Raw genomic sequence first — 25,452 nt, forward strand, 5'->3', positions numbered from 1 at the left:
ATATTTTTGTGGAAACTGACACATTTTATTTCAGGATACTTTGATGAATAGAAAGAAGAAGAACAGCATTTATTTGAAATAATGTTATGTTATAAATCTTTTACTGTTGCTTTTGATTAGTTCAATGCATCTTTACTGAGTAAAATCATTGAACTCATAAAAAAAAATTGAACGGTTGTGTATTTTAGGCTATTTATTAAACATGTCTTGTTTTTAAAGAACTGAGTTAAAATGATGTGCTTAATTTGATAAAATAATTATCAACAATTTAATTTGTTAAAAGAATTTGATTAAAGAATTATCAACAAAGCACATTTCTTTGTGCTTTGTATAGTATACATGGTTATTTTCTTGAAAATCTGTAGCTGCATTTATATTTTAAGGAACAGATGCATCTCACAAACTTCTTTGAAACTCATTTGCTATGAAGTATGTTAAGACTTTATTTGAGGGCTATTTCTCAAATGCCCTCTTTTGTATTATGTGTCGCAGATCACCATGGTAATAGAGAGGATATTGGCATTTAGTCTTTCCAGCCCTCTAGCAAAGTTCCTTAACGGTCTGGAGATCCTGCTCAGCAAAGCACAGGTAGGGGAATCAGCTCATGACTATTTGTGCACCGCTTAGGTCATCCGTGTCAGATATCAGTTTGTGAGCAGTTCTTCTCTCATTCTTCCTCACAGGACTGGGAAAACAATGCTAGCCGGGCAGTGTCTCTTAGGAATGAGCTGGAAGCTATCACACAGCTCATCATTCAGTGGAGAAAACTTGAGCTCAAGTAAGTAATTAAACAGTCTTAAACTGAAGGTGATGGTTAAAGCTTAAGTTGCTTTAATCTGCTATATGGAGGTCTAATTGGTTTTTAACTACTGTATCTCTGCAGCTGCTGGTCAAGCAGCCTAGATAACGCACAGAAGCGCCATGCTGAGAATTCAACCAAGCACTGGTTGTCCATTTACCAACTCATAGAGAGATACCTACAGGAGCAGAGGACAGACTCCAGACATGGTGACCGAAATGCGCACACACACACACACACACACACATATATATATATATTTATATATATATACAGGGCTTGACATTATCACCCGCCAAATGCGGGTGGATTTCAGCTGTGGCGGTAACACGGTCACTCATACTAGCCACTTCTGCGGGTTGAATTTTATATACAGTTACAGAGCTTGACATTGATGCTTGTCTGGGACAAGTAGATTTTTTAAAGGGGCAAGTGAAAGAAGAGAATTTTACTTGCCCGACCGAACAACTAATCTGATTAAAACATCTAATTAGGGAAGCACCGAAATTTCGGTGAGTATGATTCTTATTTTATTACATTCGGTGTAAACGGAACACAGAAGAAACATAAAAATGTAACTTAGTTTTTATATTTATAACATACAGCCTAGTTAAGCAACATGACACGACCAAGTGAGTGAAGTTTTCCCTGAAAACCACGATTGCAAATTTGACATTTTAAAGAGTTAAAACGAGTAGTTAATATAAATTTTAGTTCAATATTTGAATTTGATATATTGTCAATGTTGACCGTTTTTGCTCCATTTGGTTAATGAAAATAGTTCCAAACAACGATTACAGCAGAACAGTCGCTCATGTCTGAGCAGCACACAGTGGTGTTTCTTTACTGAATGATTTGCGTTTTTGAATTTTGAGTCAATGATTCAGTGGTCCATTCATAAAGACAGGCACTTGTTTCATTGAAGGTATGCTTCAATGACTCATTAATTAAGTCACTTGCTGCCACCTTCTGGCGGTTTACATTCATAGTAGCTTATCTTTGCATTTTTTCCAACATTTCATATTTATATATTAAAAATATATATATTTTAAAACATGCGTTTTTGAATTTTGAGTCAATGATTCAGTGGTCCATTCATAAAGACAGGCACTTGTTTCATTGAAGGTATGCTTCAATGACTCATTAATTAAGTCACTTGCTGCCACCTACTGGCGGTTTACATTCATAGTAGCTTATCTTTGCATTTTTTCCAACATTTCATATTTATATATTAAAAATATATATATTTTAAAACACCAAACTCACAACATTATATATGCTGTTGTAATTTTGCAGTGTAAATGCATTCATGCTATGTTTCAGCTACTTTGAACTGTCTGTGTAAATGCATCTGAATGCCGCTCCAGTCACTTCTGTTTCTTCTCCAGTGGAAAGATCGATTTTGTAGATACTGATTTCATATGACTGATAACAGCCCTATATTGTCTTATTATATTAAGTGAAATTATTAATAAAATGTAAGAATTTGATATGAAAGATGATGCATGCATTTAATACGGTTAGGGGAAAATGCCCTTTAAATAAGTCAAAAATGATCTGGAAATCAATTTAAATAACTTTTTGTATGCAGTATTAAGTCATATAAAATTTAATTTCCCAACAACAAAATTGTGGCCAGTGAAAATGCTGAGTGGCTAGTAAATTTGGAAAACCACTAGCCACAGTGGCCAGTGAGCAAAAAAGTTAATGTCAAGCCCTGTGTGTGTATATATATATATATATATATATATATATATATATATATATATATACTATACCGTATATATATAGTACTAAAATGTTTCATCCTATGCTTTATATTGTACAATAAATGATTAATCACATTTTATCTGATTGCATTGAATGACACTTTTCTTGTCCAATAGATGATGGTGTGGAGAATCTTTCCCTCTCGTCAGTCTCATCCACCCTGCAGGCCTTCATTGAAGGCTCCACCTTAGGAGAGTTTTCTGTTCGTTTGTCCATGCTGCTTGGTTTTCACTGCCACGTCCTGCTGGCTCCCAAACAGGAAGGATGTGGTAAGAGAAATCTGGATTACAGCATATCCATAGGGACAGAACAATACATATACATTGTTGATACAGTACAGTTTGTTTTATTTTGACTTTTCTTTGGTACTTTGTGTATTAGTGCTGCTGTGTGACAAAATGATGACTATGCAGGGCTGCGTTTCCTAAAAGCATCGTAAGCCTAAGTTGATCAAAGCTCCATTGGTTTCAATGGGTCTACGATGTACTTAGGCTTCCGATGCTTTTGGGAAATGCAGCCCAGGCCAAATTAAATGAATGACTTCTTCCTTTTATCCTCACAGACTCGCTCTGCAGTTTGCTCTGGAATCTCTATAAATATTACACACAGTTCTCAGAGAGCATCCAGGCCAAGATCACCCAGTTGAGGTCCCCTATAGAGAAAGAGCTCAAAGTAAGCAAGACTACTGTCAGATGTAATTTTGTCTCCTTTTATTGAGTTAATATAATGTTTATCTTGATGCCTATAGGACTTTGTCAAAATCTCCAAGTGGAATGATGTCAGTTTTTGGTCCATCAAGCAGTCAGTAGAGAAGACACATAGGTGAGGCTGATTGACTGAAAGTTACACTACCATTCAAAAGTTTGGGGCCATACATTTTAAATGTATTAAAAACAGAAAACAGTTATTTTAAACTGTATTAATACTTTCTTTACGTTTGAAAATATAAATGTAGTCTCTGTGAGCATAAAAGTAATCAAAATCATTAAAAAATCTTACCAAACCCAAACTTTTGAACGTGATAATGTCATTATTCATTAGCATGTTTGTTACATTCCAGCACTAGACTTGTTGGGTCTTGTATATTTTACACATTGCTAAAACAGTTATGACATTGTGTCTGTGATCAGGACCCTGTTTAAGTTTGTGAAGAAGTTTGAGGCGGCACTGAAGGAGCCGTGTGCACCATGTCTGGTGGAGCAGGGCAGTAACAGCAGCATGGATGATGTGGATTCACATCCTGAGGAGACTTCTCTGCACAGGGTTCATCGAGCACTGAGAGCTGCCCTGCCTGGAAAGGGCAGGGATCTGCAGGTAACATAACCTCAAGCTGAAATGTCAGCCCTTTCCAAACAACATGACATCTTGAATTCTAGAGGATTTTCTGTTATTGAACAACTCTATTGTCCTTATCATGATCATTATGGTGTTTCTTTTTGTAACAAAGTTGCATTTCAAACACTTTTCATGCATCAGGCTGATGGTCCAGAGGAACTCTCATCTGATAAAGAGCCCTCGTCTCTCCAAGCCCGTCTGCCTGTCCTCACGAGGAAGATGAAAAAGTTGTGTTTTCAACTGGTGAAGAAGACCACTCTGCCTGAGCTCTCAGAAGACCTGGATCAGTTCACAGGTATCACAGTTTGCCTTCATTTATAGGCTGAGAACTTCATAGAGGAGTTTATTTTGTGTTTTTATTATTAAACTAGATTGTTTTATTCTGTCATATTTGCTGTCCTCAGGCTAGTAGAGCTTACTCAACATGTTATGTTTGAGGCTTGTTAAAGGCATACGTGAGGGTGTATGAATTTTGAAAATCTCTTATAAATCAAAAAACTTAACTTTTTCTCCAATTTGTTATTGTTCCAGCTGAGATAATTACCAATGTGCAGGCCCTGCAGAGCCTGACGGTGGACCGCAGCATGGAGCAGGAGAAGCAAAAGGCAGAGGTGAAACACATCCTTCTGCAGAAACAGAGAGCACTGGCTGATCTCTTCAAGATGCTTGCACAGATCGGTCAGTCTGAGTTAATTCATGTGGTGTTAGAAAATGTATTTATAAATCAAGGTTCTTTTATTTTATATGGTCCAAAATCTATTCCTTTTTCTCTTCAGTCTTGAAGTGTATGCAGACAGCAGATTGATTTAGTTTTGTTTCTGTCCAGGTCTGTCCTACCGTAAGGGTCTGACTTGGGGTCATACAGCAGACCCAGATGAGACGCTGTATCTGCAGCCCATGGAGATGAAGATAGCCCTGTCTGCAGTCAAGACACAGGACATCACGGCGCACACGTATGTAACCAGCATCTACAGACTAGTGCCTGTCATAGAGACTAGAGTCAGAGCCTTATTTAAATAGCAATAATGTTCACAGGTTATTTGCGGAGATGATGGATGCGTGGGAAGGCTGTGAGAAGTACTTCTATCGATCCTGGGCCAGACGCAACGCCATGCTGACGTCATTGCAAAGAGCTGTTAAGGTGAGGGCCTCACACCGATATAATGAGCAAAATTAAATGTCGTCTTTATATTTAAAGTTTTATTGTGGTCCTCTTGAGTGCTGCAATAAGGGATTGTTTTTTTGTTTTGTTTTTTTATTCTTGATCTGTCCTTCTAGGAGCTTGGACTGGGAAATATACAACGATGTAGAGGTTTCTCTTCTCACCTGTTTAAACTTTTGCTGAGGCAAAGAGGAAGACTTGCCGGACTCACAGAGCACTGGGTCCAACTTAGGTACTGTCCTTTCAAGATTCATTAGATAGACTACCATTCAAATATTAAGCAGCACAACTGTTTTCAACATTGATAATAAGAAATGTTTCTTAAGCACCAAAGCAGCATATTAGAATGATTTCTGAAAGATCATGTGACACTGAATTTTTGGTGAGAATAAGACACCTTCCAACTCCAAACTTTTGAATGGCCCTCTTAAATACTCTATTTTCTGTTTTCATGTTTTCTGATTCTTTTCTGTTTAAAACAACAGGAAGTTGATCGACAGTATCCAGAGCATCAAGTCTGACACGCATTGCTCTGAAGATGATGTCAGCGGTCTCCCTCCTCAGAAGCCTCTCCAGCACTGGATCATCAGGGCTCAGTCTTCAGTGCTGCACTGCTCTGTTGTTCTCCAGCAGCTCTCTTGGATCCTCCAGTGCTGTCCTGAAGGTTCTTCTGCAGCCCCTGCTGAGGCCAGGGAGGGGGAGGTCATGCAGGGTCAAGCCACACTGAGCCACCCGTCTCCCATGCCCCCACACATTCAGCCACAGGCGTGTTTGCTGCGGAGAGGGGAGCAGGCTTGGAAGGAGGTGCAGCAGAAGGTGGAGAACCTAATGAAGGAAGTGAAAGAGCTGAAAGAGAAGCTGGATGGATTGGCCCTGGAATCCACAGAAAGAGTTTTCCATAGCTGGTAAGTAAGAGAAACACATCACATTTGAATCGAGCTGTTCAAGTGTGGAAATGTTGTGAACATTTTTATTTTGTTTATTTATTTATTTTAATTGTATTTGTTTTGTTTTATTTTATAGGCCTGGGAAAAGTCATAATTTAAAATGTTGGGGTAGTTTCTATAGTGAATTAAATTAATTAATTAATTTTTTGTTTGTTTTTTTAAGTCTAGAAAAATCCTCACTAAAAATGTTGGAACCATTTCTGTAGTGAAATTTGTTTTATTTTATATTTTACTTTATTTTATTTTTTTTAGTCCTAGAAAATTAAAAAATGTTTTTTATTTTAACTTTTTTATTTAAAAAAAAAGTAATATTTGTTTGCTTGTTTGTTTGTTTATTTTCTTCGGCCTAGAAAAATTATTTGTGAAATTTTCTGTTGTGAATTTTATTTAATTTTATTTTACTAGAAGTCCTCAGTAACAATGTCATGGAAATTTTTATATTAAACAGAGTCTCAACTCTGTTCTTTATCCATCACCCTTTAAGATTTAAATTACACATCAACATTTATCTCCTGTCTCCTCCTTATAGGGATCACTTCACACTTTGCTGTTCCTCTCTGGACCGGCTAGGCATCGTGGTGGGTCAGATGCCGGCTCTAGAACAACTCTTTATTCCTGATGGTGTTCTGGTCCTCCATACCCAGCCTGCCCTCATCTGCGGTCTCCAGGCCATAAGGACGGAGGTGGAGACTTGCCTCACAGAGTTCACCACCTGGAAGACTCACCTGCATTCTATCAGACAGTCACAGAAACGTAAGGGCACAGAGTACTTTTCAGACCTTAGACATGTCCGGTCCTTACTTCCTCTTTCAATACATTGACACCAGTGTTGTTGTTGTTGTTAACTAAAATGGTTACAAATCTTTTTTAAATAAAATAAAATATAAATATTAGATGAAAAAGCTTGAACACTAAAATTAATAAAAACTAAAACTGAAATAAATTAAAGCTAAATAGAAATATAAAAAGAGAGTAACATCTTGCCTGCATTATCATTTGAGTGTAGTCTGTATTGATCTAAATTTACCCTTTTCTTTTTTCTTGTCTGCATGCAGGGCGCTCCCATCAATTTTCTGCTGAGTTCTCCAGGCAGCTGGAGAAAACAATAAACATGGTTCTGTGTGCGGTTCAGACGCTTGTTAAGAGGAAGGAGAAGGAAAAACCAGAGGATCAGCAGTCAGAAAGCAAGAGAGGTGGGAATTCACCCAGGATTTTACACAGATCATGTTCGAGGGAATCTATCTGTGTGTGTGCTCATTTTATGTGTGCTTCTCTAGAGAGCGACTCAGAGGTGGCAGAGGAGCTTTTGAAACCGGGACACTTGAGCAGGTTACTGGAAGAAGATCTGAGTGGAGATGTGTCCAGTCTCTCATTACCAGAGGTCAATGGAGTCGTAACAGAGCTGCTGGAAAGACTTCGATCACACAGGGATGACTGTCAGCCCCACCAACTACAGGTCAGTCACACACATACATAAACAGTTTTATCTGCAAACAGATTGCGTCTGAAAATAACTGTGTGTATTGAATATTTTATATGAAGGAACTGAAAGAGGCATGTAGGGGTGTGGTGCGTTTGGAGCCCATGCTGTGTCTGTACTGTGAGTTGGTGAGGTATTATCTGGCTGTAATGATGGGAGCTCACCGTACCACAGGAAAGCTCCTGTCCGTCCTCGCTAACATCTTCACTGAACTCGCACAGAAGGTATATTGTCTCGTGCTTTCCCTCACTGGTCACTGGAGCCTTTCTGAAACAGAATTCAGAATTGTTCAATCTGAAAAGCTACTGTTTGCAACATTATTATTTAGTTTGACTTTAAAACCACTTTCCCCCCAAAACATTTAATTGTCCTGATTTTTTCTTTCTCTCCCTCTCTCTGCTTTCACTCTACAGGGTTTCTGTCTGCCCCAGGAGCTGATGGGAGGAGGAGACGGTGAGGGAGCGACAGAGTTCCATGATTATGAAGGTGGAGGAATAGGAGAAGGTGAAGGAGTAAAAGACGTCAGTGACAAAATCGAGAACGAGGATCAGGTACATTAGTATGAGGAAACCACTGTTAAGAAAGCATTTGAACATTTAAACTATCTGAAATCTGGAATTAAACTGAATTGGTATTGAACTTACATTTTAAACTAAACTGAATTCTCACTTGAGTAAAATAAATTCTGAACTGGATTCAGTTTGAAATTCTGAACTTGATTGAAATTTAAAAGCTGGACTGGTGTCAAAATTAATTTCTGAACCTTTGCCTTTTGTACAGGTTGAAGACACTTTCCAGGAGGGTCAGGACAAGGAGGAGGAGGAGCAAAACAAACAGGACATTAAAGAGGAAGACAATGCCATTGAGATGTCTGAAGACTTTGATGGAAAGATGCATGACGGCACAGACCATGAGCCAGGTGACTGCACTTACTGTTACTCAAATAGTTGACAGATTGAACTGAAAATGGTTTTAGCAGGTGCAAATAGTACAATATATAACTTGAATTTCACAATCAATCAAAGATTAGAAAAAACAATGACATGAATCTCTCGTCTCCTGTTTAGGGGAGGATGAAGAAGACTCTGATAAGGAAGAAAATGAGGAGCTGGATAAGAAGATGGGGGATCTGGGTGATGGGCAGACAGATACTCTGGACGAGAGAATGTGGGGAGATGATGAGGATGATGAGGATGATGTTGACAGTGATAAAGAGGAAGAGTCTGGTCCAGGAATGGATCAGGGAGAGTCAGAGCTGGTGGCCAAGGATGACAACACGGATGCTGGAGAGTCAAACAAAGATAAGAACCAGGACAAAGATCACCCAAAAGATGAGGAAGAAAATGAGAAAATCCATGAACAGCTGGATGAGGTCATTCCTTCACCATTTCGGTTGTTTTTTTGTTTAGTTTTTTTATTTAGACAGGACAGTGTAAAACGAACAGGAAACAATGTGGGGGAGTTAGGGGGGCGGGATCAGGAAAGATCCACGAGCTGGGATTCAAACTCGTGACGCCCATGTCAATCTTCACCATTTCTTTCCCTCAATATCAAAACTGTGGAACCCAATGGAAGAGAGTATAATAATTGGTATATATTTAACAACATATTCATGTGTGTGTGTTTGTAGCGCGAGTTTGATGAAAATGAAGTAGACCCGTACCACGGTAAGCAGGAGAAGGCAGCAGAAACAGAAGCCATGGACCTGCCAGATGATCTCAACCTGGATGAAGATGGCAAGGATGAAGAGAGAGGAGAAGGAGACGGTATGTTCAATATTCAGGCATCTCCTCTAACAGAAGAAATATTACCATTCAAAATTTTAGGGTTGGTAATATTTTGTAATGTTTTTGAAAGAAGTCTCTTATGCTCACCAAGGCTGCATCAAAAATACAGTAAAACAGTAACATTGAAAAATATTATTACAATTTAAAGTACCTATTTTAAAATGTAATTTATTCCTGTGATTGCCAAACTGCATTTTTAGCATTATTACTCCAGTTCTAATTCTAATATCATGATAATTTGCTGCTCAAGAAATGGTTGTGCTGCTTAATATTTTTGTGGGAATAATGATGCATTTTTTCAGGATTCTTTGATGAATTAAAAGTTCAAAAGAGCAGCATTCATTTGAAATATAAATCTTTTGTATCATTATAAATGCCTTTACTATCACCTTTAATCTATTCAATGCATCCTAACCGAAAATAATATTTCTTTAAAAACAAAATATCGTATTAATTCCAAACTTTTGAACAGTAGTGTACATGTACTATAAAACTGGTTTAACTGTAATTATTCTTAATTTGAGCTTTGTTTTTCACACACTTTTTCCTTTTGCTTCAGAGGAGAATCCATTTGATATAGATGACAAACTCATGGAGGTGGATGAGAACAAGGAAGAAGGGAAAGATGGGTCGGAGGAAGGTGGAGATGAGATGACAGATGAGCAACAAGAAGGACAGATAGAGGAACAGGGAGAAGAAGACAAATCAGAAGAGAAGGAAGGAGCAGAAAAATCTGAGAATCAAGAGTCTGAAACAGACGAAAGAGGAGAGAATGAAGAAGAGGAGAAAGAGGAGGAGGAGAAAAATAAAGGACAGGAAGAAGGGCGAGATGAGAACAAGTCCATTCCAGCTGATCAAGGGCAAAAGCCAAAGGTGTGTTGTTCAAAAGTAATTTATGGAAATGTGTAGTAATGCAAACATGCAGAGGAAAAAGACTCGCCTAATAATTGAAATCTGACATTTCACAGAAGGAAGAGAATGAGGGTGAGGATGAAGAAGCACAGATGGAATCTGCAGAGAGGAAGGAACATGCATCAGATGGACAGACAGGAGAGGAGAACGTTCAGAGTGACACCGCAGTAGAGCTGGCTGGAGCTGCGTCAGAGAGAGACCAGGCAAAGGAGGTGTGCAAGTGTCAGCCTTACAAAAAAATAGGTTTTATTTCTTAAAAGAAGAAAAAGTTTTTTTTCTTTCATGTGCCCTTGTAATCTTTAATCAAAAACATTATGCCCATTAATGGCGGGACAGTAATCAGTAAAATCAGTTCCCAACAAGTTCACTCAGATATACTTCACAATAGGGAATATTAGAAATTATTTCCGGGCCTAGAAAAGTCATGGATGTTTAATAAAATCTTTAAATAAAATTTCTATAGTCAGTATAAAATGTTTGTCAATTTTGGAGCTCAGTTGAGTAAATCAGTTATGTAAATGATCCATGTCCACAGGAGAACGGCAGCGGGGCCGCAGATGCCAGTCAGTCTGAGGGGCATGACTCCAAGCTGATGGCCAGGATGAGTTCACACAAACAGAGGCAGAGAAACACGCAGGTCAGTGTGTTCAATAACATCCTGTTTCACTTGACAATTATTTGCTCATTTATTTAATTGTGGTATTTTGTCTTGTTGCTGAGAACAGTGCAGTGTTCAAATCACAACCTAAGGCACGAAGTGTAAAATATAAAAAAGCTGATGTCCTCTTTTTTTTTTTTTATACCAGAGCTTCAAACGCAAACCTGGACAGGCAGATAATGAACGCTCAATGGGTGATTATAATGAGCGTGTGAATAAACGTTTGCGTACGGTTGACAACAGAGAGGAGAAAACGCAAGATCAGTCTCAGCCCAACACACAACAGGAGTCTGACCTGTACGAGCACATAAAACACGGAGAGGAGAGATACGATGCCCAGACATATGGTGAGGATTTGTTTACTGTTATGTATATTCTGTCTGTCATTTTGTGTAAAGTGCACACCAAATACTTAATTCAGAAAGGTTGAGCTGTGAGCTTATGTGAGTAAGACAGGTTTGAATCTGCCAATCCATGTAAACTTTCTCTGACTATCTTCTTCGTAGACGCTGCCAGTGCAGAACAGCAGAAGCCGACTGGTGTGAAACAGGAAGAGGAGGATGAAGAAGCAGACATTGCAATGGATGTGGAGGAAGAAAAGGACCTGCAAGCTGTTGAATCCCAGGAGCTTAAACCTGAGAAGCTAAACGACAATAAAGCTTCTCAGAAAGGTGGAATATTAACATCCACCAACTGTGTGTGCACATACATGTAACCTGTGTGTCCATGTTTAACGTCCATCCATTCGCTATCAGGTTTGGAGTGTGGGGACTTGGAGGCACAGAAACAGGCCAATGAAGAAGAAAAGGAGAAGCCAGAGACACAGAGGAGCAGTAATGAAGAAGAGATGAAAGAGAGGAGTGACGAGTCCACCATCCACACTGTGCCTGAATTACTAATGGACATGCAAAAGGTATGCTGATTAATGCTTACTCCAGAAGGTTTGTTTTTCTGAATGAAATTAATACTGTAATTCAGCAAGGATGCATAAAATTAAGCAGAAGTGACTGTAAAGACATCTATAATGTTGCAAAAGATGTATATTTCGAATAAATGATATCCTTTTAAACCTTCTAATCATTAAGTTGTTTCTTGATCAGCAAATCCTCATATTAGACTGATTTCTGAAGGATCATGTGACACTGAAGACTAGGGTAGTGGAGTAACTTTGCCATCACAGGAATAAATTTCATTTTGAAACAGAAAACAGTTATTTGACATTTTAATCATATTTCACAATGTCACTGTTTTACTATATTTTTGATCAAATTAATGCTGCCTCGGTGAGCATGAGACTTTTTTAAAAGCATTTAAAAAAATCGTAATAATCCCAAACCGCTGTATTACATTCAGCATATAGATTGTACAGCAATTTGTGTTCTATCAGGTACCATTGAAGAACCCAGAAGAGCTGAGAAGAGAGATGGAGCTGCAGTTGGAGGCCTGGCAGAGACAGACTTTAGGATCCCAGGAAGAGGTGACATCATAACACCAGTCACATGACAACGGAGTTTCTTCTCTTTACCTCACATATCGAAGCTGTAATAAATAAATATTTTTTTAATTCATTAATCCATTTCTTCTTCTTTCTTTTTTTTCCCTTCTTGTCCCTCAGGAGAGTGCGGCAGCAGCGCTGTGGCATCAGTACCAGGCCCTGACATCTCCTCTGTCCCAGCAGCTCTGTGAGCAGCTCCGGCTTGTCTTGGAGCCCACACAGGCTGCCAAACTCAGGTCGGTCCTTTACCTTCCCATCCAACCTCAAAAGAAGCATTTCTACTTCTACTAATAGGATCATTTAATGGAGTATCTTCTCCGATGTCGTTTTTCATTGGTCATATTTATCAGTTCAGACCCTCAACATTTGGGTGTTCTTTCAGTTCTCCTCAACAGTTTTCCATTAACACTATTTAATGATTCTAAACAGGGGAGACTTTCGCACAGGCAAACGGCTAAACATGCGCAAGGTCATTCCTTACATCGCCAGTCAGTTCCGCAAGGATAAGATCTGGCTGAGGAGAACAAAACCCAGTAAGAGAAACTACCAGATCTGCCTGGCTGTGGATGACTCCTCCAGTATGGTGGACAACCACTCCAAACAGGTACAGTTTCCCAAAATCACTTTAGATATTAAATATCACCTACTGAATTCAACTTAACTAGGGCTGTCACATTATTACATGTGTAGTATTAAAATAGTATCAATATATCGTTTTTTTTACAGTTATTACTCGGGTATATTGCGACACCCCTAATTTGAACCTGTTCAAATGGAAAATATGTGTTACCCTATTTATTTGAATAAATATTGTATTTGATATTGCGTTTGTCTCTGTAGCTGGCATTTGAGTCGGTTTCTGTCATAGTGAATGCTCTCACGCTTTTGGAAGTGGGTCAGGTGGCTGTGTGCAGGTGACTTCAGTTCTTTCTTTTTTTTTATTCTTATGGCTGAGAACTATTGATGCAAAATTCTCAGTTTTTCTATTTTTGCTTTAATAAATGAATTAATGCATGCATTCACACACTCATTTATCCATCTTTTAATTAACTTGCTGTAGTTTTGGAGAGAGTGCCCAGCTGCTCCATCCCTTCCACGAGCAGTTCAGTGACCAAACAGGAGCAAAAATACTGCGGCTCTGTCAGTTCCAGCAGAAAAAGACCAGAATAGCTCAAGTAAATATCTCCCTGAACTTACTCTTATGGCTGAGAACTATTGATGCAAAATTCTCAGTTTTTCTATTTTTGCTTTAATAAATGAATTAATGCATGCATTCACACACTCATTTATCCATCTTTTAATTAACTTGCTGTAGTTTTGGAGAGAGTGCCCAGCTGCTCCATCCCTTCCACCAGCAGTTCAGTGACCAAACAGGAGCAAAAATACTGCGGCTCTGTCAGTTCCAGCAGAAAAAGACCAGAATAGCTCAAGTAAATATCTCCCTGAACTTTCTGATTGTCTTGATTTTGTTTAATTCAGTTTCTTTTTTGTTTTGTTTTTTCGTTAAATTATTTGCATTATCTTGTTATATGTTTAAACTGATGACTGTCAGATTCTATCCCACTGCAAATTAAAAGCATTTGGAATATTTTTATCTTTCAGTTTTTAGAGACTTCAACAAATATGTTCATGGCAGCCAAACAGCAGACCCCTGGCTCAACAAACACTGGTAAAATAATTGATCACATTGATGTAAACAAAGCAGCCCTTAGTTATGAGTCTTGTTTACTTTCTGATCTAATGCATTTCTTTGATTTGTTTTATTTTTCCTCTTAACAGAAACGTCTCAGTTACTGCTAATAGTATCTGATGGTCGCGGTTTGTTCTTGGAAGGGAAAGAAAGAGTCGCAGCTGCCGTTCAGGCTGCTCGCAGCGCAAACATCTTTGTCATATTTGTAGTGCTGGATAACCCAAACTCCAGGGTGAGGAATCTGAGTGGTTCAACAGGATTTTGTGTTAACAATCCAGGTTTAGCTAAACTAACATAAAAAATGGATTTGCTATGTGTTTTGACATTATCTAAATTAGTCAAATTAAATGCACTTTGAAGATGCTGAGTGATCCCCAGGTTGTTTTTATTATTAATTTTTTTTTTTTTTTACTTAAGATAATTATTTAGCATTTATGAATTTGTAACATTTATCGTAAAATTGTTAGAATTATATTTATTATAATATAATTACTCAAAAAAAAACAATTAAAATAATAAAATAAATATACATTCTTAATTGCAATGTTTAATATATGAATCTCTCCATGTTAGGATTCCATATTGGATATCAAAGTACCCATATTTAAAGGGCCGGGTGAGCTGCCGGAGATTCGGTCCTACATGGAGGAATTCCCCTTCCCCTTCTACATTATCTTGCGAAATGTGAACGCCCTCCCAGAGACACTCAGTGATGCTTTGAGACAGTGGTTCGAACTTGTAACAGCCACAGACCAGTAATGGACCATATGGAAGTAAATTAAGAGGGGCCAGAAGACACAACTGTAAAACTGAAGTTCCACTGCTGCTAGTCGTCCCAAACATCAGTGCACACAGCACACACACAAAGACATTAGAAAGGCTGCTGTACATGTGCCTTTTTAATTTTTTTGAATTTGTAGTTTGATTGAAGTGCTTTCTCCTTTTCATCACCACAGTCACCACAAATTGTTTTCCCATTGTTACCATCAATCAACTTTGCACATCTTTTATTTTATTTTTTCTTTAATTGCAAGGAAATGTGATGCCCGTGTGTGGAAAAACTTCAGTTGAACTGACTGAATGTTGACTGAAGAGATCCTCCAACCCAAGAGTATTTCCCCCACCCCCTTTCTTGTCCTGTGTGCATCCAGTTTGTGAATGTGAATGTGACATTTAGTGTGAATGGCACTGCCAATGTTTGGGAATATCATATGCAAAAAAGTCCAACTGCATATCAGTAATTACCTTCAGACCCATTTATGGTTTATGGTATCCAGAAAAAACTATGTGCCTTTACAAAAACCCATGTTCCCATCTAGACGGTTCTCAATGAAAACTTTGGTACTGACTCCTCACCCACACTGTATATTTGAAAGGATTGTAACTACTGAACCACTGGCTATTTCGTCTTTACAACCAGAAGCACAATTTCTGCAAGTGAAGGAAACTTTTTGAAAGCTCTTCTAAATTGTCTGTGATTTCAATCACTGTTCTATATCCTACAGATCTTAGATATTTAACCTTCTAGCCAACAGCTGCATCTCTTACTAGACATATCTAGTTTTAAACATTTCATTTTGAAGTATTTTGATTGTTACATTTTGCACACGTTTTTCTGCTCGGTCTGCATTCGGTGTCAAAGAAAGCAGCATCAACAAAAACAAACTCTTTCATCATGTACACATTGTCCAAATGCAACAGTAGCCTGGTATACCTCTATGGTGTCCTGTCATCTTCCTCGTCTTGGTTCGTGAAATGATACTTGCTGATAACCGTGGAAATAACAATTAAAAATTTCTGACATGTTTTCATTATGATCTGAATTGATAGTTGACTTTATGTAATGAAACGCTGCAGATGAAGACACATAGCTGTTAAACTTGACCAATTTGATGACTTTGATGTCACATAAATTTACCTCTATGAATATAATTTCTGGAAAAGCAAAAGTGAATCACCTCAAACATTAATTTTGAAGCTGTTGTTAGGTTTTACATTAGGAATACAATTTTTCCATTTATCAGGCATGTGAACTTGTATCTATGCGTTGTAGTAGTCCTTATTTAGCAACTTAGAGTTATGACTATAATTTATGTTGTAAAACAAAATGTTAAGATCTTTTCAACTAATGTTAATCACAGATCTTTTACTCCTAAATCAAAAACTGCTATTCTAAAAACTGATTCCTAATAGAACCCATATTTGCAATCCTAAATTAGTTCTATTCTGAGTTTTATGACTACAAAATGAACTGCTCTATTAAAAAAAAAGGTTATCTGTGCTGTAGCATATAGACTTATGCCCAGCAAACACAACGTTGCCTCAATGTAGGCAAGCTTTTAACAACGATGTATTTTTTTTATTGGTGCCTTGTTTCATACAATGTCCATAACTAATTTTCTTTAATTAGATATTTTAGTTTATATGTATTTACTTAATTCAGTTTATATAACTTAATTTTGTATCCCCATACTGTACTTTTATTTTGAAAAGACTCTCGCGCTTTTGACCTTTATTTTGACAAGCAGCGAGGCTAGGGATATTATTTTTTTGCTTCCGCCTTCACAGTCTTAAGTGCCCTTCCCAAACAAGTGAACTTGTGAGTTTGTGCGGATCCTAAATTATTTCAAATATAATCCTCGTCCAAAGCAGTATACACATGAGTTTTGATCCGTAATAACGGTTCAATGCTGAGCCTTTCCTTTGCTAACATCTTTCGTGGAAAGTTTTACACACTTCAGAGACTGATCACTTCACAGGTTTGTACAGTTCAACTCTATAACTACACACACTGCTATAATACACAGTTGAAATGTTTGTTTTGACGTAAGCTCATAATGTTTAATGCTTGTCATACTTTCCTGGTAATCCCCGAATCTGTTTATGGATAACGTTACTGTCTGGAAGTTGTTGCATCGTTTTTTACCCCCTTTGTTTATATAATTGTGTTATTAACTGACACCATTTGCGTTCACAAATGTTGTTTGTATTATTTAAACATAAAACATATTTCCATAAGTCTTCAGCTGTCCCTCATATTTGAACTCCTGCAGAATGAGTTTGGCGGAGATCAGTGAGAATGTGAAGCTGGCTAGAGAATACGCGCTGCTGGGGAACTACAGCTCTGAGGTGGTCTGTTATCAGGGGGTCCTGGAGCAGATCAGAAAATACCTCTACTCAGTCAGAGACTCCTCTCTACAGCAGAAATGGCAGCAGGTTCGAGTTCCTCCCTGGGTATTGTTCACACTGTCTGAAAGTATAATTCAGGCTATTTAATGTACTTCACTTTTTGTGTGTTCATGTTGTCTCGTCCAGGTTTGGCAGGAGATAAATGAGGAAACTAAGCAAGTTCGGGAGATCATGGCAACACTTGAGAGCTTCCAGCTGGAGTCGACCCCATCCAAACCCAGCAGCTTTGGCCAGGAGAATGACATTATGCCTGTTCACGTGGAGCACAGGTACATGTCCATGTCTGGTTTTATTCTAAACCCTCCAGACAGTCATCACAGAGTCTCACAAACTCTTTTACTCATGCAGTGAGATGTGTGTATAATACATTTGAAGTAGAATTCTGCTTTTCAACATGGGGCAGCATGTTTCATAGACTACAACATGGCGTTTTGCAAGTCATCAGACTTTCCAGAATTTCGACCAGGTCTGTGCCTAATGTCAAAACTGGTTGAAACGTTGTACTTGGTTGTGCAGTTTTAATATCAGTGTGCAGACAGCTACTTTTTTTGTTGTTGTTAATATTGCATGTTTTCCCAATTTGGGTTTGGGATATATACACCTATTTGACATTTTTTTCACTTTTCACTTCATTTCCCGTGATGGTCATAGAAACCTTGAAAAAAGATGGAAATGGAGTTTTTACAGTTTTATTTCCAGGCCTGAAAAATGGATTGGACATTTAATAATGACATTAAAAAAGAATAAATACATTTTAAAAAGTAAATTAATTATAATTCATTTTTAACACATCATGAAAAAATCCATACTAAATTGTGAAAATTTTAATTTAAATACATTAATTTAATTTTCAAATTTACAATTTTCCCTTGCATGAAAATATGCTTTTGTAAAACAAGATTTAAGAATCCTTATCCAATACTCCAAACAACTGGAAATTCATTGGCCACACTGTGTGGAAATCCTGTCTTTAGTAGTTGTTGATGAGTTTTAAAGCCCCCATCAGCACTCATGTCATGTGAATTAGATTAAGTTCTGAATGGCGTCCCACCGTCTCTCAGACCCTCGTTCTCTTTCATGCCTCTCTTGAGGCTAATAAAGGGCTCTTGAGCCTGTTATATAAACCATAATCTGATTATGAAGTACCATTTGAATGAGCGATTATAGCCATGTTAATTCAGCCAAATTAAAATAAAATTGCTAAAGGTCCCCTTCAGTGTCCGCACAGGTTCACTGTATGTCCTGATACTACATGCATGTGTCTGTGTGTTGGTGAACAGGCCGTCTCCATGTGTAGTGCGGAAAACCTCCGGCCCGCATAAAGAAAGTAAAGGCCACGGGAACCGATTGAGCACTGGCCCCCCGCAACCAACCACGACCCTCACCACGTGTTGCCAACGGTGACAAGGGAAAAGCTCAGAAAGGCAAAGAAAAGAAAGAAAACCCGTCCAAGCCAAAAGATGATAGAGTAAGAACATGTGGATCCATTTCCTATTTCTGTCTACTGTTTGAACAAGGCCTATTGTGTCATAAAGTGTGTGCAGTCACAATATTTACTCAAAGGATCAGATGCCTTTCGCTGTATTAATGTTATGAACCTGTGATACCAGTTTCTGACGTCAAAGCAAACCGTTCAGAAAGTTAAAGTAAAACATAGTGAAGAGCACAACGAAAACGCTTGCATAAGCACTTTGGTTTTGGTCCAAAGATTGAAATAACAGAAATTGCTGTACTTGCAGGTCATTTGGTTGAAGTCTTCTTAATCTGATGTTACCATTTTTGCAAAGCCATTTGCAACAGTCTCTAATTTAGCAGAAAAGCCCATCAGAACCTTTTGCAAAGAAATCATTTTAAAAATGATTTGATTTGACAAAACTCTCTGCCCTCTTTAGAACAAAGCGGAGGGTGTGGAGACGGAGGTGAAGAGGTTTGACAGAGGAGGAGAGGACAAAGATCTGATTGAAAATCTGGAGAGAGACATCATCTCTCAAAACCCCAATGTCACATGGTAGGTTCATCTACTTTCATCGCACTTTTCTCCAGAAGTGCTTCCATTTCTCATGTATTTTCTCAAATATCCTCAGTTTTTTAGTTAAATAATCAGTCATAGATAATGGTTTTTAATTTTGAATATAGGGATGACATTGCTGACCTGGAGGCGGCCAAGAAGCTTTTGAAGGAAGCCGTGGTTCTGCCCATGTGGATGCCTGAGTTCTTTAAAGGAATAAGACGCCCGTGGAAGGTATGAATACAAGAAAATCACATATGCTCGTATGGATTTCGAAAAGCCCCATCCCAAATCTTTCAGACCGTGCCATGCTCACCAAAGCTTCTTTTATTTAATCATAAATACAGTTAAAATAGCAATATTCTGTTGTAATATTACAATTTAAAATAACTTTATTCTATTTTAAAATATCATTTATTTCTTTAATGTAAAAGCTACATTTTCAGCAGCCAAGGTTTCAGTCTTGAGTGTCACATGATCCTTCAGAAATTCTTGTAATATGCTGATTTGGAGCTCAAGAAGCACTTCCTATGAATATTGAAAACCGTTGTGCTGCTTGATATTTTTGTGGAAACCGATTCATTTTCTAAGGATTCTTTGATAAGTTCAAAAGTACAGCATTAGTTTGAAGTGGAATTTTTTTTGTAACGTTATAAATCCCTTAAAAGTTTAAAATATCATTTATTTCTTTAATGTAAAAGCTACATTTTCAGCAGCCACGGTTTCAGTCTTGAGTGTCACATGATCCTTCAGAAATTCTTGTAATATGCTGATTTGGAGCTCAAGAAGCACTTCCTATGAATATTGAAAACCGTTGTGCTGCTTGATATTTTTGTGGAAACCGATTCATTTTCTAAGGATTCTTTGATAAATTCAAAAGTACAGCATTAGTTTGAAGTGGAATTTTTTTTGTAACGTTATAAATCCCTTAAAAGGATAGTTCATCCAAAAATGAAAATTAGATGTGTATCTGCTTACCCCCAGGGCATCCAAGATGTAGGTGACTTTGTTTCTTCAGTAGAACACAAACAAGGATTTTGAACTCAAACTGTTGCAGTCTGTCAGTCTTATTATGGAAGTGAATGGGAATCACGGCTTTGAGAGTCAAAAACACACAAACAAAACCAAATAAAACCCTGCGGCTCGTGACGATACATTAATGTGTAAAGACACAAAAATGATCGGTCTGTGCAAGAAACTGAACAGTATTTATATCGGTTTTTTTACCTCTGATTTTCACCGCAATGTCCGAACTGTCTGTCCTGAGGGCGTTCTCAACAGCCGGTGCCTGACGCGTCGTCGTCTTCTTGCTTTACGGCAGATCGCAGACTTATAAGTGCATTACTGTAAAGCAAGAAGAAGACGCCTCACGTTAAACCCGCAGGGTTTAATTTGGTTTTGTTTGTGTATGTTTTTTTTTTACTCCCAAAGCCGTGATTCCCATCCACTTCCATTATAAGACTGATAGACTGCAACGGTTTGAGTTCAAAATCTTTGTTTGTGTTCTACTGAAGAAACAAAGTCACCTACATCTTGGATGCCCTGGGGGTAAGCAGACAGACATCAAATTTTCATTTTTGGATGAACTATCCCTTTAGACTGTCTCAAAAAAAGTAACAAAAAAAAGTGTTACTAATTATTTGAGACAGTATTATTTAACAGCTGTGAAACTTACTTTTATATGTATTACCATCCACTTTTTGAGTAATCTTTACTGCATTATGTGTATATATACATTATACACTATATTTCTGATACACACAGTAACTGAACTCACATATGATTTTAGGGAGTGTTGATGGTGGGTCCGCCAGGCACAGGAAAGACATTGCTGGCCAAAGCTGTTGCCACTGAGTGCCGAACCACCTTCTTTAACGTGTCCTCGTCCACCCTCACCTCCAAATACAGAGGAGAGTCTGAAAAACTTGTGCGGCTGCTGTTTGAGATGGTAAAATCACTTTCTGCGCATACCCTCGTTAATAAATGTAAAATGGTAGCCAAACTACCTTTGTTTTCTCACCATACATACATTTGTGTGTTTGCATGTTCATAAAGGCACGTTTTTATGCCCCCTCCACCATCTTTATTGATAAGATAGACTCCATATGTAGCCGTAGAGGAAACTCAGAGGAACATGAAGCCAGCAGACGCGTCAAAGCTGAACTACTCGTCCAGATGGATGGTACTGCTTTATACAAACTGTAGATATGGCTTTAAAAGTGATTAATATTCAGTAATATTGTCAATTTAACTGCACAGACACTATTGGAAGAGAAGAAAATTTGAATTGAGATCCAGCATGAAACTAACTTTGCAACATTGACACTGTTATTGAACTGAATGAAATCAACATCAAACTGATATAAGCTGAATAAACACTATTGCCTTCTGTAGAGCTGCTTATTTGAATTTCTAAGTGAGCTGTATAATGACACATCTTCTGTGGAGTTGCTTTACTACTGAAATGGAATTCATTTCAGAATTTATGAATTTTACAACATTCTTGTTTATTAATGTCAAGCTGCTCTGAAATAAAAAATCAATAAATTCACCTCTTGTGTTTCCAGGTGTTGGTGGGACGTCTGAAAATGGTCATGGTTCTGGCAGCTACCAACTTCCCATGGGACATCGACGAAGCTCTGAGGCTAGTGAAAGTGAAAGTGACGTGACATGTGGCCAAGTATGGTGACCCATACTATGAATTAGTGCTCTGCATTTATCCCATCCTAAGTGCACACACACAGCAGTGAACACACACACACACTGACCCCGAAGTCAGAAGATAATTACCCATCACACCGTATTAAATGACATCAGTATTTAAATCATCATTTGTATTACTGTAGCTAAAGGAAGAGTGGAGTTACTCAAGATCAACCTGAAGGAGCTGGAGCTGGCCAGTGATGTCAACGTGGACAAGATCGCTGAGCAGATGGAGGGATACTCTGTTGCTGACATCACCTATGTTTGCAGGTGCAGCCTTTTGTGTGCAACCTGAAATTATTTTCAATACTTAGTCCCACAATTCTAGAAGGGATTCATTGTTTTTGAATAATTGCAGAGATGCATCTCTGATGGCAATGAGAAGGCGGATCGAGGGCTTGACCACTGAGGAGATACAAAACTTGTCGAAAGATGCGATGCACATGCCCACTACAATGGAGAACTTTGAGACGGCACTCAAGAAAGTGTCCAAGTCTGTATCTGCTGCTGACCTAGAAAAATATGAAAAGTGGATAGCGGAGTTTGGCTCCTGCTGATGATGCCAAAGAACCTTCTTACAGTCACCGTTAGCACTTTGAAAGACTGAGGGTCAGTTTCACTAAATCTCAGAGCACTTCCACCCTGTACCAGACTGAAATCAAAGGGTGGCAAGTCTTGCCTTGCGTGAGGTTTTTATCTTGTGTAGATTCATAGTAATAGTTTAATATTTAATAGTAATAGAATTGGTTTTACATCTACAGGACTTTTCAGAGCTGATTAGCTTGATACAGGTTAAGCTTTCTCTTAAACTGAAGTTCACTCGCATCAATTTGTAAGGATGAAGGCTGAACTAATTATCCAGTAAATCCAGAGTGCTAGAGTCTGGAAAGCCCGTTTTGGTGCCCTTATAACAAACAGCCCCATGATGTGTTGCCTTACTGTAGTGTGTCCAGACAATAATGTTAATGTGGACACAGGATTGGGCTGCTTGTTTTGTCTTTACTTGTGAAATCACTGCCAATGACCAAAGACCTCTGTTGTCTCCAAATGCTACTTGAGGTGAAACGCTATGCAAGCTAAAAGGTTTACTGCACCTGTGGTTGATTTAAAGGCCAAAGTTTCCAGCGTTGGACAATTGTCTTAGTGATGAGACCAGCGTGTCTTAAAGGTGTGTACAGCACTTCACTTTTATAAACACTATGGAACCGGTTTCTGGTTTCTTTTTATTACTGATATTCCATTGCCATGATCAAGTTGTAAAATTATGTATTTTGTTGAATAAATATTTTTAAAAGACTCATTGAGACAAACTCATTTGTGCAGAATTTACTCTTCTAACAAACTGTGAGGAAAAACGTCATAACATGCGTCAGAATGACAGAAAATTACTAATTTCATTAACAGCCAATGACAGGGCAACAATGAAATATAAGCATCCTGTTGAAATGTTTAAAATGTTAAAGTACAATGCTTGAAATGACTGAAACGTTGTGATGTGATGGGGAATACTTTGACAGACTGCTCAGGCCCAAGTGTACAAATCTTCATTTCATTCATCTAATGCATGTGAGAGTTGAAATGTATTGCTGGTGTGCATGCTTAACATAACAGGCAATATCTGAAGCAACATGAATATTAACATTAAACAATAAGCAACAGCGTTTTATACAGGCCATTTAAAAACAGAGAAATAAGAAATAATCCATTTAAATAATATGGACAGTTGAAAATCAGCTTTAAGTTATATTGATGGTTCTTCAACTTTAATGGATTATTTGTCCATTTTTTTAATGCTGTGCCCTTTAATTGTCAATATTGACGCAATGTCATGTCCACACAACAGGCAAAGCAATTCCTAGTATTACCATAAAACAAACACTTTAGTAGGAAAAAGGCAAGGATATTTTAGGGACTGTGCTTATTTAAATTTATGCACCTGTTCCACCTCACCATGTAGTGAAAAATACAAGAAGTAATTTGCTGATTATGCTGTTAAACACACACAGATGTGAAAATAGATATTTGTTTCATTAGGAAATGTCGGGGAATATTTTTCTTTCTTTTAAAGTGCTACATTGAAATCATTGGTATTGTCAACCAAATAAAGCCACATAACCGAACTAATGAGAACCCATCCATCACTTTTCTATCAAAATGCTTTTTTCTGTTGTTTCTCCCTCCATGTTATCTATTAGCCTCTGTTTTTCATCATCTGGCATCAGAGTCTCTGGATTCAAATGAAAGAATCCCCTAAGAAAGACAGAAGAGAAACGTGTATTATTTATATGTGATATTCTGTATATATTGCATTATTATATGTGCATACTGGTAAAAAATGTATAGCCTGAATGCACTAAGTCGCTTTGGATAAAAGCATCTGCTAAATGCAAAAATTATTAAATTATATTCCGCAAACGAACCCGTATACCACTTCTAATCCAGATGTGTTTAGGTCTACAGTACTAAATGAAATGGCCATGCATATGATGCAGGGTGGGTGCAGGTTGTACCCGTGTTCACAGGAGGGGAACAGAAGATCCAGGATCTTAATGATGACAGCTGAACCTGCAACACCAACCACCACTACCCACATGATCAAGAAGAAGAGTGGGATAGAATCAGACCAGAAGCGCCTCAGTTTATCTCTCAGCCCCTTGACCCACTGACACGCCACCTGCAAACACACAATAACAACACATGAAGAAAATGATACTATTGGAAAACAGAACATTTAAAAAATGAGGAAATTAAGGTCATCCAGAGTTACTAGTTTTAAAAATGTATTCATTATATTTTTATTCTTAATTATATTTACATATAGGTTTGGGAACAGTTCGATTTTTTTTATGTTTAGGTCTCTCATGCTCCCCAAAGAAAAACAGTAATATTGTGAAATATTACAATTTAGAATAATTTTCTATTTGAATTTATTTTAAAATGCATTCCCCTAATGCAACGCATGATCCTTCCCCTAATGGCAACACATGATCCTTCAGAAATCATTCTAATATGCTGATATCCTGCTCAAGAAACATTTCGCCTTATTATAAATATTGAAAACAGTTGTGCTGCTTAATATTTTTGTGGAAACTGTGACTTTTTGAGGATACTTTCATAAACAGAAAGTTCAAAAGAACAGCATATATTTGAAATAGACATATAAATAAACATTTGTTAAACATTCTGTAACAAATGTCATATATATATATATATATATATATATATATATATATAATATATATATATATAATACATGTAATATGGTCCAAGAGTTAACAGTACACAGTCACTTACACTATAGGAGGACATGGAACCACTCAGAGGAGACCCAAGCAGCAAGGAATCTGAAGTCCTTTCCTCTTCCTCTCTGGACTCATATAGAGTTTCAGGGTCCATCCGCAAGGGTGTTTCAGGAAGTTTTCCTGGCGCTGCGATCTCCTCATGAGTGGTCTCTGCATGTTTGAGTAGATAGTGGCTGGTGGTGTTAAGCACCTGGTCTTCAACTGTGAAGACAGAA

The 25,452-nt window shown here is 37.8% G+C and overlaps 2 protein-coding genes and 1 pseudogene across 3 annotated transcripts in view; 2 read left to right on the forward strand and 1 right to left on the reverse strand.

Annotated features, from left to right (window-relative positions):
- Window positions 1-15,844, forward strand: part of LOC107601919 (midasin-like) — a 51,828-nt gene extending 35,984 nt beyond the window's left edge. Inside the window, exons 65-99 of the mRNA XM_016294280.1 lie at window positions 493-588; window positions 684-778; window positions 884-1,008; window positions 2,686-2,838; window positions 3,132-3,241; window positions 3,318-3,391; window positions 3,700-3,883; window positions 4,046-4,199; window positions 4,436-4,582; window positions 4,731-4,857; window positions 4,940-5,045; window positions 5,183-5,298; window positions 5,552-5,971; window positions 6,543-6,766; window positions 7,069-7,206; window positions 7,291-7,469; window positions 7,556-7,717; window positions 7,907-8,044; window positions 8,274-8,412; window positions 8,561-8,865; window positions 9,124-9,259; window positions 9,840-10,153; window positions 10,249-10,404; window positions 10,728-10,829; window positions 10,999-11,197; window positions 11,357-11,521; window positions 11,606-11,763; window positions 12,238-12,327; window positions 12,466-12,581; window positions 12,775-12,949; window positions 13,186-13,259; window positions 13,661-13,775; window positions 13,948-14,014; window positions 14,125-14,267; window positions 14,609-15,844. Coding sequence (XP_016149766.1) covers window positions 493-588; window positions 684-778; window positions 884-1,008; window positions 2,686-2,838; window positions 3,132-3,241; window positions 3,318-3,391; window positions 3,700-3,883; window positions 4,046-4,199; window positions 4,436-4,582; window positions 4,731-4,857; window positions 4,940-5,045; window positions 5,183-5,298; window positions 5,552-5,971; window positions 6,543-6,766; window positions 7,069-7,206; window positions 7,291-7,469; window positions 7,556-7,717; window positions 7,907-8,044; window positions 8,274-8,412; window positions 8,561-8,865; window positions 9,124-9,259; window positions 9,840-10,153; window positions 10,249-10,404; window positions 10,728-10,829; window positions 10,999-11,197; window positions 11,357-11,521; window positions 11,606-11,763; window positions 12,238-12,327; window positions 12,466-12,581; window positions 12,775-12,949; window positions 13,186-13,259; window positions 13,661-13,775; window positions 13,948-14,014; window positions 14,125-14,267; window positions 14,609-14,794 — 5,388 coding nt within the window. The 3' untranslated portion in view covers window positions 14,795-15,844. The remainder of the gene's footprint in view (window positions 1-492; window positions 589-683; window positions 779-883; window positions 1,009-2,685; window positions 2,839-3,131; window positions 3,242-3,317; window positions 3,392-3,699; window positions 3,884-4,045; window positions 4,200-4,435; window positions 4,583-4,730; window positions 4,858-4,939; window positions 5,046-5,182; window positions 5,299-5,551; window positions 5,972-6,542; window positions 6,767-7,068; window positions 7,207-7,290; window positions 7,470-7,555; window positions 7,718-7,906; window positions 8,045-8,273; window positions 8,413-8,560; window positions 8,866-9,123; window positions 9,260-9,839; window positions 10,154-10,248; window positions 10,405-10,727; window positions 10,830-10,998; window positions 11,198-11,356; window positions 11,522-11,605; window positions 11,764-12,237; window positions 12,328-12,465; window positions 12,582-12,774; window positions 12,950-13,185; window positions 13,260-13,660; window positions 13,776-13,947; window positions 14,015-14,124; window positions 14,268-14,608) is intronic.
- A 604-nt stretch (window positions 15,845-16,448) lies between these two features.
- LOC107601940 (katanin p60 ATPase-containing subunit A1-like) lies at window positions 16,449-24,060 on the forward strand (annotated as a pseudogene).
- Window positions 23,247-25,452, reverse strand: part of LOC107601939 (glycoprotein integral membrane protein 1-like) — a 5,217-nt gene continuing 3,011 nt past the window's right edge. For both annotated transcript variants that reach the window (XM_016294303.1, XM_016294302.1), the window contains 2 exons: window positions 24,446-24,609; window positions 23,247-24,185 (listed from right to left, as the gene is read on the reverse strand). In XM_016294303.1, the coding sequence (XP_016149789.1) occupies window positions 24,074-24,185; window positions 24,446-24,609 (276 nt within the window). In that variant the 3' untranslated portion in view covers window positions 23,247-24,073. The remainder of the gene's footprint in view (window positions 24,186-24,445; window positions 24,610-25,452) is intronic.

The sequence above is a fragment of the Sinocyclocheilus grahami genome, unplaced genomic scaffold (genome assembly GCF_001515645.1).
Source record: "Sinocyclocheilus grahami isolate Dianchi unplaced genomic scaffold, SAMN03320097.WGS_v1.1 scaffold315.1, whole genome shotgun sequence".
Lineage (NCBI taxonomy): Eukaryota > Metazoa > Chordata > Actinopteri > Cypriniformes > Cyprinidae > Sinocyclocheilus > Sinocyclocheilus grahami.